The sequence below is a fragment of the Lygodium microphyllum genome, chromosome 30 (assembly GCF_053477565.2).
Source record: "Lygodium microphyllum isolate KBCC chromosome 30, Lygodium_microphyllum_v1.1.10, whole genome shotgun sequence".
In the NCBI taxonomy this organism is placed as follows: Eukaryota; Viridiplantae; Streptophyta; class Polypodiopsida; order Schizaeales; family Lygodiaceae; genus Lygodium; species Lygodium microphyllum.
The window spans coordinates 51,753,686-51,766,880 of NC_141164.1; the positions used below are offsets into that span (position 1 = coordinate 51,753,686).

Below are 13,195 nucleotides of genomic sequence, written 5' to 3' on the forward strand. Positions count from 1 at the left end.
TTATCTCTTGGCAATCATTAAGTGGGGGAAATTATGGAGTTTTGTCAATTTTAGTCCGTCGATGGTTGATTGGCGATTTTAGTCAATATTGGTTAGTTATGTTGTGGGTAGGGCTTTTAGTCGACTCACGTACTTTTAGTTCGCACTTAGGGTGTTCTATATATAGATACATAGATCCAAATGTGACTCTCTTTCTTACCTTTTTGCTTAGACCTAGGTCCCACACCCTCTTTGTCAATTGCACTCCCACTTGTGCAACTTGCACTTGTTGAGTTGTGAAATATTAGGTCAAAATAAAATCCTCAAATATTGGTCGATTTATTCGGCCCTTGTATATGGCCCACAAGAAATTCCTTAAATTTAAATAAAAAATTGAAACTTGAGAAGTTTTAGTAGGACAACTAGCTCAAAGAGTTGGACAAACAGGTGTCAAAGTGCTAAAATGCAAAAGTGAATGCACAAACTGATCAGAAAATAAAACATGGATATGAGAGAGAGAGAGAGAGAGAGAGAGAGAGGAATTTGTTCCCCTACACCACCTGCGGGGTGTCTTGCCATAGTCTGTGCAGTTGCTTGTGAATGGAACAAAATGGAATGGAATGGAGTTGTAATGGTTGCTCTACTGCCTTGCACATTGCCTGTGGGGCGCCCTACCATAGCACATGCAGCTGCTCATGAACTCTGCCCTGCGTGCCCCTGTTGCCCTCGTGCACATCTATTGCCCTTGACGTGTACTTTTACCCTGTGCGCATCTTCAGACAGAGACAGATAGAGAGAATTCGATTGAGGGAGAAAGAGCGGTGGTTCTTGTCTTGCACGATCTATTGCCACTGGGTCCTGCAATGTGCAGGGGCTGGGGTGTCAGATCTTGTCCTCCTGTGTGCAGCAGCCTGCAGGGCGTCTTTCTTTGACCTGCGCAGCTACTGTTGCACCCTCTTTCGTGTGCCACTAGAGCTCATCTTGCAAGCCCTCTGAGTGCAGCAAATAGAGGGAGAGAGAGTGAAAGAGAGACAATGTGAGGTGGTAGATGCCTTGTAGCCAGATATGGATGAGGATGAAATGGTCCCGAATTCGAACAAAACATGTTGAACCCTTTGTCAAGCACTCCAAGTTTGTTGAGGCATCCTCGCTAGGAGGGAAAAATGCATTGCCTTGTGGGGAATTGCAAACATTGCCTTGTGCTTCGAAGATGGATCACACTTTGTTCTATGCTCAAGCAGCAGGGTAGTTAGATGACTCCTAGGACTTGGATTGGGAGCATCTTCTGAAATTTGCCAATATATTGCTTGGAGAGTATGTGCAACATAATCAAGATAATTGCAATGACTTTGAAGAGAGTGATGTTATCATTACTGTTATGGATACAAAGAAGGTGTTGAATTCGTTCTCCTCCTTCCATGACAAAGTGGTCATCTTGTTTGAAAATTTCCAGCCAATGTATGCATAAAATAAAACTGAAAATCAATCCAGAATTGTTGCTAGAAACTCATTGGATGCATGCATAACTCATGTTTTTCAATAATTTGACTATCAACCATAGAAAAGCTTCCAACCAGCATATACATAAGACAAAACTAAAAATTAGTCCAAAACTATTGCTAGAAACTCATCAGATGCATCCAAACTCATGCTTTTCAATTGTTTTGACTATCAACCATAGAAAAGCATTAATTCAGCATGAAGTGTGGCTAAAAGTATCAATGGCATTTACTAACATGTTGCTATCCATGGAACTAGCTGTAAACCATTGAAAAATGAGCACAATTTGATCATTTGTTGATTTGAGAATTGATCACAAACAGTTGCAAATGTGATCCCAAATTGATTGCAAAAACTGATCAGTAACTAATGCAAAAACAAATCCCAAATGTGACCATAAACAATATCGTGGTTAGACCTTTCCCTTGCTATATGGCATATGCTATCATCTAGTGCCTAATTCTAGCCTTTGTCTCTACCTGTGAATTATCGCTTGGTACCTTGGAGGTGTCGCCTACTGTTTGATGTTGGCATTTGCTACTGATGTCATCAGCTAGACCTATCGCCACCATCAATCAGACACTGTCGCCATAATCCAAAATCTGTGTTTGTTGAGTTTTTCTCTCCTCCAATTGTCTTCTACACTTCTTGCATAGTCATCTACTACCTTCAGTTGTCGCTCATTTTTTTCTCTTAGATATATGTCTTTTTGGTTTTTCTCTCTCCTCATTGCTTGTTTGTATCAAATCCAACCTCTCTGGTTGTATTTGTTGATATTCGACACACAGAGATTGCCTTGCTGCTTTTCGAGATTCATTTCGGAGTATGAGGCTCTCTCTAGCCCATAACCTTTGCTTTGATTCAAGAAATATGAGAGTTCAAGCTTCAGTGTTCAGTGCTCAGTGTATTTGTTGCATGAGCATTGTATATTTAGTAGCCATTCACTTCATTATTTATTGTGTTCATTGTCTCTAAGTTACCCTCACCCTAATTGTGCTCTATCTTTATCAGTTTGTGCTTTGTTGTATGATTGGTTTTGTATTTTTTGCGTTTAGAGCATTTCTTCACACGGTATCAGAGCTAGATACTCTCTAAGAAACCTTGGTCTTTGATTGGAAAGCTGATATGTAGAAGTAGAAACAATAGAAGGGTTAGATGACTTCGAACGCATTCACACCACTGCTCTAGTCCCTGTAGCTAAACATGGCTAGAAACAATTAGGAGTAGGCCTCTCAGCTTGCTATTGCTCGATTTGGTATGGATGGAGAACCATTGGACTACCATGGAGTTCACAAACCATATCCAATTTTTGTTTTTGCTAGTATGATCCCATTCTTATGCATAGGGCTTAGCAAGAGGTTAAAGGTAAACTTGAGTTATCTCCTTTAGATTCGGTACATAAAACTAATGATCTTGTAGAATCTTCGAAATCTCCACTATGGATTGGACATGACAAGTGGAACTTGGCTTAGATTACACTCCAATTCCACAGTATTCCTTTTCTCCAATGCCAGATACAAACCCTATTATGTCAGATTCTATGTCAATTGATTTTGTATTTTTTATTCAATTAGGGAATGCTCGTCAAGAGGAGACTTTTCAAAATAATCTTTGGTTTCTAAGTAATGAGGAAGTTAGATATTTCTTTATGAACTCAAAACTAGGTAAAATGTTAAAAGAAAAACTTCTAAGTATTTCGTTCCTTCCTGTTTCTTTAAATGATTTTATTTCTCATGGTCAATTTAAAGTAGGTGCATCTTTATCTAATTCATTTAATGGACAAAAGGAACCAACCATATTTTCCACAATAAGATCTATTACTAATTCATTTGGGCTTTTACCTATCCCTTTCCTTTTCATTGCATCTTTCTTTCTGCTTTCATTAAGGGCATCACATTTACCACCACACACCACACTAAGGGTTTTGCACACTTAGGCACAGTCTTTAGGATCTTTATATACCCATTCTTGGGTGGTGTATCTATGATGGAGGCTCGACCTCCCATAAACTTTTGGGTTATCTCTTTGGGAGTGCATCCCATACATACTCGAGTGTGAATCATTTGGTACCGTAGTTTGCCTCTATGGCTTTACGTAGTGGACCATCCAATCATTCGGTTGTCCTAGTCGACATTTGGACAAGGCTATCGTGTCTCAGTGTTTTTACCTCTACCTACGGTACTATATGAACCTATGTCTGTTTCAGTATCTCTATATCAATCGGCACTCATTGGACATCGGTAGCCTATTTTTGCCTATCCACCATTACTCCCTCCTTCTTATCCACCCTACTACCATCATCTTATCCTCCATACTAATCCATCTATCCATCTTCCCAGACATCTCATGGTTCTAGCTCCTCATCCACCATGCATGCTTTTAATGATAAGGCTTGCAATGGGTCAAACTATACTACTTGGTCTAACTTAATAAGGTATGTCTTATACCCTTAGAATTTGTGGGATTTAGTACAAGGGTTGAAACTCCAACTTGATCTCGCACTTGTTCCATCCAAGGTCATTTGCTCATGGAAGGCTCGTAATGCCTTTGCTATTATTGAGCTTATGTGAGGCTTATTACTTGAGTTTTACTCTTAGCTTTTGACTTAGCTTCCGAGCATTAGGCACACTTGATTGATCGCTATGCGGCTCGAGATAGGACTTGTTCCATCAATTTGGATCATGAGCTCTAAAATTTTAAATCATTAACAAGGATGACTTGAAAGTCAAGTTAGATGTGTATCGGCATTTTCTTGTCGAGTTATCAACCATTGGAGTTTCTAAGTTCTTTGATGATCAGGTTGCCCTGTTCCTTAACAAGCTGCTACAAAAATATTTTTATTTTTGTACAGTAGGTGATTTTAGAGCCTAAGATGTCCACATTTTATGAATTTGAGTGTTAATTGTTGCGTTATGAATGTATATTTGATCAATTTTATAACACATCCTCAATAGAGGGACTCTCATTGCATCTTCTTAGAAGGGGTGGTAGGATAGGGGTAAACAAAACTCAAATCAAAATTAAAATCAAAATAAGGCTAGTGAATCCCAAGGAACCACTCAATCTACTCTCAAACTTGAATGGCAGAATGTACCTAAGAAGAATTGGTATTGTCAACATTGTCAAAAGGCTCGTCATTATGACGACGAGTATCAATATAAAGCAAGAGATACACAAAATCCAAGAATCAGACCTTCGCACCCCAATTGTGTAACCCCCAATAAGGGAAGCAGAGTGGTGGCAATCCCCAATAGGGGCAGTAGTGAGACTAGGCCAACACTGCCACTAATCAACCATCATAGTTGGTGAACTACTCAACTCTAGAGGGTTTATCTAACTGGTCTTTGGAGATCCACATTGTCTCCTTAGAGACATTTGATGCGAGTCTCGTTCACATTTGCGAGTTGTCTCTTGATGAGGTGATTGTAGAGACTCACTCGCCATAGCCAAATGAATCAGCACTTGTTTGGCTTGTGGACAATGGAGCTACCTATCACATAACTGCTATAGAGGATATTTTCATTTTTTAAGCCCCTGTAGTCAAGAGAGTTTGCACAAGAAACAACTTCTCAATCAAGATTCAAGCCTAGGGTCATGCCAGTTTTTCCACTGACTAGGGTTCGGATCTAGCTTCGCTAGATGATGACTATCATGTTCCCTAGCTTGGGGTGAACTTGTTGTCCGTTCAGCAGATTTGCCAATCAAGGCAAGTGGTTTTCTTTACAGTGACCACAGTCAAGGTCCTAGACTCTCAGTCTGATTTAGTGATTGCTTGAGGCAAGGCATAGCCTAAAGGCTAATGGCCTTTACTTCATGACTCATTTTCTTATTGAGCCAATTGTTGATGATTCGGAGTTCCATCGCTTCTAGGCCTTGCCACTACACGAAAGCCCATGGACTCTGAGCGTCTTTAATTTTCACTTAGGACATCTTGGCTATGACTCTATTTATGAGTTGTCGCACCAAGGGATGGTTGAGAGATCACATGTATTAAAAAATCCCTTAAGCTCATTCATGTAGATCTTTGTGGTCCCACATCCACTGCTGCCTTGAATGGCACGTTGTATCTCTTTTTGATAGTGGATGATTTTTTCTAGGTATATGTGGATGTACTTCCTCAAGCACAAGTTAAATACCTTCACTTATTTCAATACTTAGGAGTTGCTAGTTCATAACTAGATTGGTTATCGTGTGGATACTATAAGGAATGATTCTGGTGGCAAGTTTACTTCCCACGAGTTTTTTGAGTTTCTATACGAGTAAGGCATTGTATGCTAGCTCACCTCTACCAACTTCCGTACACAAAATAGAATTGTAGAGTGTAAAAAACGAACAATCATGAATATAGCACGCTCTATGCTATTTGCAGTAGAGCTCCCTAAGCACCTTTCGATTGAGGTTATTAACACTTTAGTGTACATTCTTAACTAATGTTCGATTGCGACGGTCCCTAAAAAGACTACATACGAGACATTTTTTTGCTCTCAACGTGTTGTTCCTCACTTCAAAGTTTTCGGTAGTCGTGCTTATATGCACACTCTTGATAAGATAGAAAAGCTTACCTCTCGAGCAGATCTCTTGGTTTTATGAAATATTCTTCCGAAGCAAAAGCCTATTGTTTGTTTGATCCTCGAAAGAACGTCTTAGGAGAGATGTTGTCATTGATAAGAGAGACTTCGTGTAATCTTTTGCACTAGACTCGTTGTTCTCACCTCCACTCACATTATTTGAGATCATGCCTTTTAAGCTAGGTATATTGTCCTCTCTTGACCTTCATGTAGACATTTCAGCTTCCAAGCCTCCTTCACAAGACCTGCTACCTTGCTGGTACCAACAGACCTTGCGAGATTTGGGAATTCTTTCACCAGATTTCACTTTAGAGGACCCTAGAAGGTCTGGTCGGGCTTCATAGCATTGTTGTTTACAGCTGATTACATTGCACATTTCGAGCCGCCAGATAGTTAACAGGAAGCTCTCCAGGATCCTTTATGGAGCGAGGTCATGGAGAAGGAACTAGATAGTATTGGCCAAAATGAGACTTACATCTGGGAATTACATTGCACATTCCAAACCAAAAAGTTCGCAGGAGGCCCTCCAGGATTCTTTGTGGAGTGAGACCATGGAGAAGGAATTAAATAGTATTGACTGAAATGGGACTTGGACTTTGGTGGATCATTAGTCATCAGGATGAAGTGGATTTTTAGGACTAAGCTAAAGGCTAATAGTATTTTAGAGAAATTCAATGCTCACCTTGTAGTGCAAGGTTTCAAGCAAAAGCACGGCATTGACTATAAAGAAACCTTTACACCTATCACTCGGTTTACATCATTTCGTCTTTTGGTTGTGCTCATTACTCACCACGGTTGGCCGATTTATCGGATGGACGTCAAAAGTGCATTTTTAAACAGTTATTTGGAGAAGGAAGTCTATGTGGAGCAATCTCTTGGTTTTTCTTTCGTTGACCGAAATGATAAGGTATTTCACTCGTAGAAAGCTCTTTATGGGTTGAAGTAAGTGCGTGATCTTGGTACCACAAGACAGACGAGTTTTCACTGACCCATGGATACCATTCTACCCTCTATGATCCAAATGTGAAAAGCATAGATCTAGAGCATGGCAAGAGCTATGGAGGATGCCAGATGAATACGCAACTTATGATGACATAGACTTAGATAGACTAATTGTTATACAAGTGAATTAGGTTCCAAGCTGAAAGCTTAGACTCATAAATACATTCTTGTGTAAGATGGACAATGACATTGACAATGACTCAAACTGATAGTTCCATTACTTTGAAATGAGTGCCAAGTATATGTCTTTATAGCTATTGGATAGTATCACTTTCCCTCACTGTGCTTATGGGTCACAAGATGAAGACCAATGATGAATCATGAATAAAAAAACTGTTAAGGGTAATAATGATTAAGACAATGGCACAAAATGTGGACTAAGGAATCAGGGATGAACATGATGTGCCTTTCAAGATCCTTAAAATGTATTCTCTCTCATCTTTGCTCATCCAAGCCTAATAGTGCCTTGTGCAGCAAAAAAGTGTGCCTCTTTTTGGTGTTCTACTAGTGACTAGTTGAGATCTTACTACCCATGTAACCTTAGTACTTCCTGTTATTCTCAGCTCGGGCCCATCAATGTGGATCCTTGAAATTCAAGATAGCTAGATATGTCATTTAGCAATGAATACATCCTGACATCTTATTTTCTCATAATGACACTAATACACAGCAGTAATAGAATCAAACAGAGAGAGGGAGAGAGGGAGAGAATCCAACCTGGCGATTAGGATCCTTTGACCTGTGCGCTGACAGGAAGGCTATTGCCATGAAATAATCATCCCATGATAAGTATCTGGAGGAGCAAATATGCACAACTATAATAAATTGCAATCCAAGTGACCACCAAGCACAGACATGATAATTGTTCTTCCAAATTCAAACTGGATGCAATAACTGGTAAGATGTTCACCCTTCTCTTTTAGCTGGATTATAAGGGTCTTGTTTGAGGCTACTACCAGAGGATAGCGCACTCTCGGTAGGGGCAGGAGAGAGCAGTGCGTCATGCAGGCCAACGTCCTCACCATTTCTGTGTTTGCCATTGGCAATGGGGCTGAAAATCTTGGTGGTAAACACATCTGGCATGCGTGGCTTCTCAGTGGGGGAGGGAGCTTTGTGCTGCTGCTGTTCACAAATAACCAGTCCACCAAAGGGATTGATTTTTAAATGAAATAACTGCTTTAAACCTAACGGATGATTAAAATGTGGTTAAAGCAGAAATGTACTGCGGCCTTTAACCAGGATGTTAGTAATGGGCTAGCAAATAATTTAGTCGATGTAAAGCAGCCAATAAACATGAGATCTTCCTTAACACGCAGAACCATTTTTTGGATGTGAGAAGCTGAGTGTGTCAGAAACACTCTGCGAGATGCGCATTGTTGCAGGCAGCCACACACGAGAAGCTGAATTTCGTTGACACGAGAGCTTGCAGAGAGCCAAACACAGACGATATGCAAAAGAGGGGAATTCGACCTTCGTGATGCGGTTGAAGCGTACCTTGAGGTGAGGGAGGGGCCGGGATGCTGCCTTCTGCAAGGCGGAGAAAATGAGAAGGCGGTTGACAATGCAGCAGAGAGAAGCCCCCACAAGGCCTCCCAGGCCTGCAATTAGCAAGGTAAGCGCCAAATTCTCGTCCCTGCATCCCAGCCATCGCGAGAGGGTCGCGCAGGCTGCCTGCGACTCCATCGATCCCTTTTGGCGGGAACATCAGACAGAGCCCAGATGTTTAAAGGCCTTTTTTTCTCTTTATGAATAGATTCCTTTTGCATATATATATATATATATATATATATACTAGGTGCTTCGCGGCTAGATTCTTTTGGCGTTTCGTACAAGTGTTTTTTCGATATTTCGTATCGGGGTTTAAAAGTACATTTCATGCAGTAAGATATTTTATTAAAGAGTGATATAAAAACCATGATTTAAATTTTCAAAAGCTTTGGCAATTTAGATTAATATAATGTTGAATGCATATAAATGTAATGCATAGAGATGTATCACTCATTGATATATAGGGAGTAGAAGATCTAATAATTATTTGAAAAAATTTATGTATAATTATATATGTATAATATATTAATTATTAATATCCTAATCAATTATATTATTATACATGTTAATAATTATATATATATAGTATATCACAATTATCATTAATATAAATAATACATGAAGGATAATTAAACACCATAATAATTAGTGAAAATAATAATATATCATTAAATATTATAGATTATAGTAATATATTAACATATATACATGATACATAAGATGCTTATACATTAACTTATTTATGAATTATCATATACATATATATTATATATTTTTATTAATATTAATGTTAATGTATTACTAAAAATTTATATATATATTTATTATTATTATTGTTATATCATGTGTGTATGTGTGTGTTTAATACATGTGCATCTATTTGTGTGGTCTTGTAAATGTGTCCCCTCTCTCTTTCTCATCATTTTTATTCTCTCTCCTTTCTTTTTCTTCCTCTTATCTCTCATCTTATATCTATATGTATATATGTATGCATATATGCGTATGCATTGCATATATATATATACATAAAGATACTCGTGTGGATGTGTGTGTTTGTATATGTGGTTGTATGCATGTTTGGAAGTGCGTATTTTATAAATGTGTATCTATTCTCTCTCCTCTTCTCTTTTTCTCTCATATACATGTTCAAATACATGTGAGTGTGTATGTGTTTTACAAGTGTCCATTTGTGTAGTCTCATAAGTATGTGGACTCTTCTCTCATTATTTTCTCTCCTCCCTTTTTTTTCTCTCTATTCTCTCTTCTTTCTTTTCCCTCTCCTATCTCTTTTCTTATTATTCTTCTCCTTTTTCTTCTTCTTCTTCTCTCTCTCTCTCTCTCTCGTGTATGTATGCATATACAAATGATATACACATACATTTTTTGCCTTTTTTACATGTTTAATACATGTGTGTCTATTTGCATGATCTCATAAACATGTGTCTTCTACCCCTCTCTCTCTCTCTCTCTCTCTCTCTCTCTCTCTCTCTCTCTCTCTCTCATATTTTTATTTTCCATGTGTGTCTGTTTGCATGATCTCATAAACATGTGTCTTCTACCCCCCCCTCTCTCTCTCTCATATTTTTATTTTCTCTCCTTTCTTTTTTCTCATCTCTCATATTTCGTCATCTCATACGTATATGTGTACGCATTTTTATACATGTGTATGAGTTGTATGTACACACACACACACACATACATATTTGTGTATATAATTACATGTGTTTGTGTGTGCATATTTATAAGTGTGTGTCCATTCTCTTTCCTCTTATGTGTATATGAACATGTATGCATATATGTGCATGTGTTTGTATATATGTATATGTGTGCATGCAATATTCATGTGTTTTTATAGTCTTATATGTGCATTTGTGTGTGGTTTTAGAGTACGTATACATTGCATGAATATGTTTAACCATTAAAATTATTATCTCATTCTATAAGTTCAATTTTAAAAAATCAACTAGTTTGTAGTGTACGTGCATTTGTGGATGTTTTTAGAGTATGTACACATTGCATGTACATGTTCAACTATTAAAATATCATATTAGGTCATACATCTAATTAAAAAGAAATTTATTTATTTCTCTCTCTCTCTCTCTCTCTCTCTCTCTCTCTCTCTCTCTCTCTCTCTCTCTCTCTCTCAAAAAACAAGAGAAAGAGAGAGCCACATACAATTTTTCAAAGGCTCGTCTTTTTCCTTTCCATGGTTATATTATATGTTCAATTATTTTTTTAAGAGAGTGGGTGTGTGAGTGTGCTCAATTGAGAGAGAAAGAGGATATATATATATTCTCTCTCTCTCTCTCTCATCGGCGAGATAGCGTGTTGAGGCAACTTTCTTCTATTGCGTTGGGGGGGGGATAAGCTCACGAAGAAAAAAGAAAGGGCAAACACATGTGGCCACCCTCTAAGGAGGGGAGAAGGGAGGAACCTTCTAGAAGGTTCTCCCTCTCCCTCCCTCTCTCTCTCTCTCTCTCTCTCTCTCTCTCTCTCTCTCTCTCTCTCTCTCTCTCTCTCTCTCTCTCTCTCTCTCTCTCTCTCTCTCTCTCTCTCAATTATTCCGGCTTTTGCTCAGTCGTTAGCAACAGCAGGTGGTACCCCTATGGGCGCCACTCCGAGAGATATTACCCCGGTCGGTATACCGGATGCACAGGGGTCTCCTGGATATGCCCAGGAGCGTGGATGCAGATGGGAGAGGACCCATCTTAGGCAGACTCCAAGGGGATATAGATATCTAGTCAATGGTAGGTCAGGAGCCATCATCATGAATGATGAGGGGAGGAGGGTGATGACTTGCATGAGAGAGTTGTGCCAACAAGTTTTTCGATACAACATCTTGGATCATTGGAAGAACATACTGGAGGGGAGCAAGGACTACATAGTAGCATCCTTGCACGAGGAGTTTCCGGTTCCAGCCTCAGTAGATAGATTATCTACGGACTAGATGATGGATTGCATGCGTGCATATATGTCACACAAACAATCCGACGCACGTAAGGCAATCAAGAGTGGGACTGCAAAGCCCGAGTGGTTAGATGCAAACGACTGGCGCCGACTAAGGGAGGAGGCTACAGATTCTCCAGGACATAGGAGTCAGTAGCGCGAGGCGACGAGGGCACGACTCGAGGCCGGAGTGGTCCATTATCTTGGGAGTGGCGGCCACAGGACATATTTGGAGGATTTTGTAAGTTTTTCTTTTGTTTTGCTTGTTTATTTTTTCACAATATTCTTTGTACTGACAATTATGTTTCTAACAGTTTGCATTTTGTTTTCTTTGCAACACTCCATTACAAATCGCGATCCGATTGGCCTTGAGACTCGATATGTAGAGAGGCATAGTCTCACTTCATTGATTGACCGATTGTATAGACGCAGTGGCCCTGTAAGTCACTCATCTTTCTTGTCCGTAGTTACCATGTTTAATTAGAATGCATTATTGTATGGTGGACTAATGTGTTGTTTCTTTTTCTATAGAGTCTATTCGATGCTCCTTTGCGGCGGTACGAGCTTTCGGAGGGCGAGGATATGTAACTCGCCCTTGGATCCCTGGAGCTCACACACCTTTATTTTTGAGTCGCCTGATCTATATAGACATTTTCTATGTATTAGTAATATCTTGTCATGATTGTACCAATCACTTATTATGCGATCATGTATTTATTTCATGTATCAATGTTATGATTTCAGTATACATTGTTTTTGTTTGCAAGCACATTGTACACAGTGCAGAAACTATTTTGTATGGCTCTAATAAAGCACACAGTGCTATATGCTGCCCTGCCACAAATTTTCCCCCCTGTTACCGTCGCTATTAGTGTCGCAAATTTTACTGCTCGCGTCGTTATTGGCGTCGTTATTTATGTCGCAAACCGTTGCTATCAACGTCGTTATTGGCGTCGGTATCAGCATCGCAAATGCCGACGCTGATAGCGACGGTGATATCGACTGTCCTATGGCATTGCCAATAACGAGGCTTTTTGCGACGACGGGGGCAAATTTTGTTATTTGCATTTTCGTCGCTTTTAACGTTGGTATAAGGCCTATATCTTGTAGTGGCGGTCCATCTAAAAATGAGGGTACCATATGGACAACCTATATGTAGTGTTGCATACATGGCCACATATGATAAGAGAAAATGAGTAGCCGACACATTAGTGACTCTTTGGTATGACCTTGTCACTTAACTAACCTTGCTACCTAAGCACACGTCAATTGACTTGAGTGTGTCATGGCTTTAAACATCAGATTAATGTTTTGTAGAGCATCTAATATATATATTGACAAAAATAATCTATTCTATATATTATTTAGAAGTTTGGTTTGGGGATACCGAACCAACCAAAATGCTCATGTGGTGCAAAGAGGAGAAGGCTAGTATTTAAGAAGTAAAGATGGATATACAACATTCGGTATGGGTAATTCATCTCCATATACCCAAGTACTAATTGCTCTCCTCTATTCATTAAAACTTAGACAATATCGCTTTGGCATGCACATGAATATGAGTAGCTTGAAATTATTTTTCAAAGGTTATGTGCTCGTAGGAAATCATAGGATAATTCTTTTTGTGTCAGGTTCTCCATTACCATAAATGA

General features: G+C 39.2%; 1 protein-coding gene across 4 annotated transcripts in view; it reads right to left on the reverse strand.

The window, feature by feature from the left end:
* LOC148009839 (Cytidine/deoxycytidylate deaminase family protein) overlaps window positions 1-8,776 on the reverse strand; it is a 72,690-nt gene extending 63,914 nt beyond the window's left edge. For 3 of the 4 annotated variants that reach the window (XM_087673239.1, XM_087673236.1, XM_087673238.1), the window contains exons 1-3: window positions 8,544-8,776; window positions 7,960-8,171; window positions 7,767-7,842 (exon numbers count right to left, since the gene is read on the reverse strand). In XM_087673239.1, the coding sequence (XP_087529365.1) occupies window positions 7,767-7,842; window positions 7,960-8,171; window positions 8,544-8,732 (477 nt within the window). In that variant the 5' untranslated portion in view covers window positions 8,733-8,776. The remainder of the gene's footprint in view (window positions 1-7,766; window positions 7,843-7,959; window positions 8,172-8,543) is intronic. The other variant, XM_087673237.1, reaches the window with a different exon arrangement.
* Window positions 8,777-13,195: the final 4,419 nt, after the last annotated feature.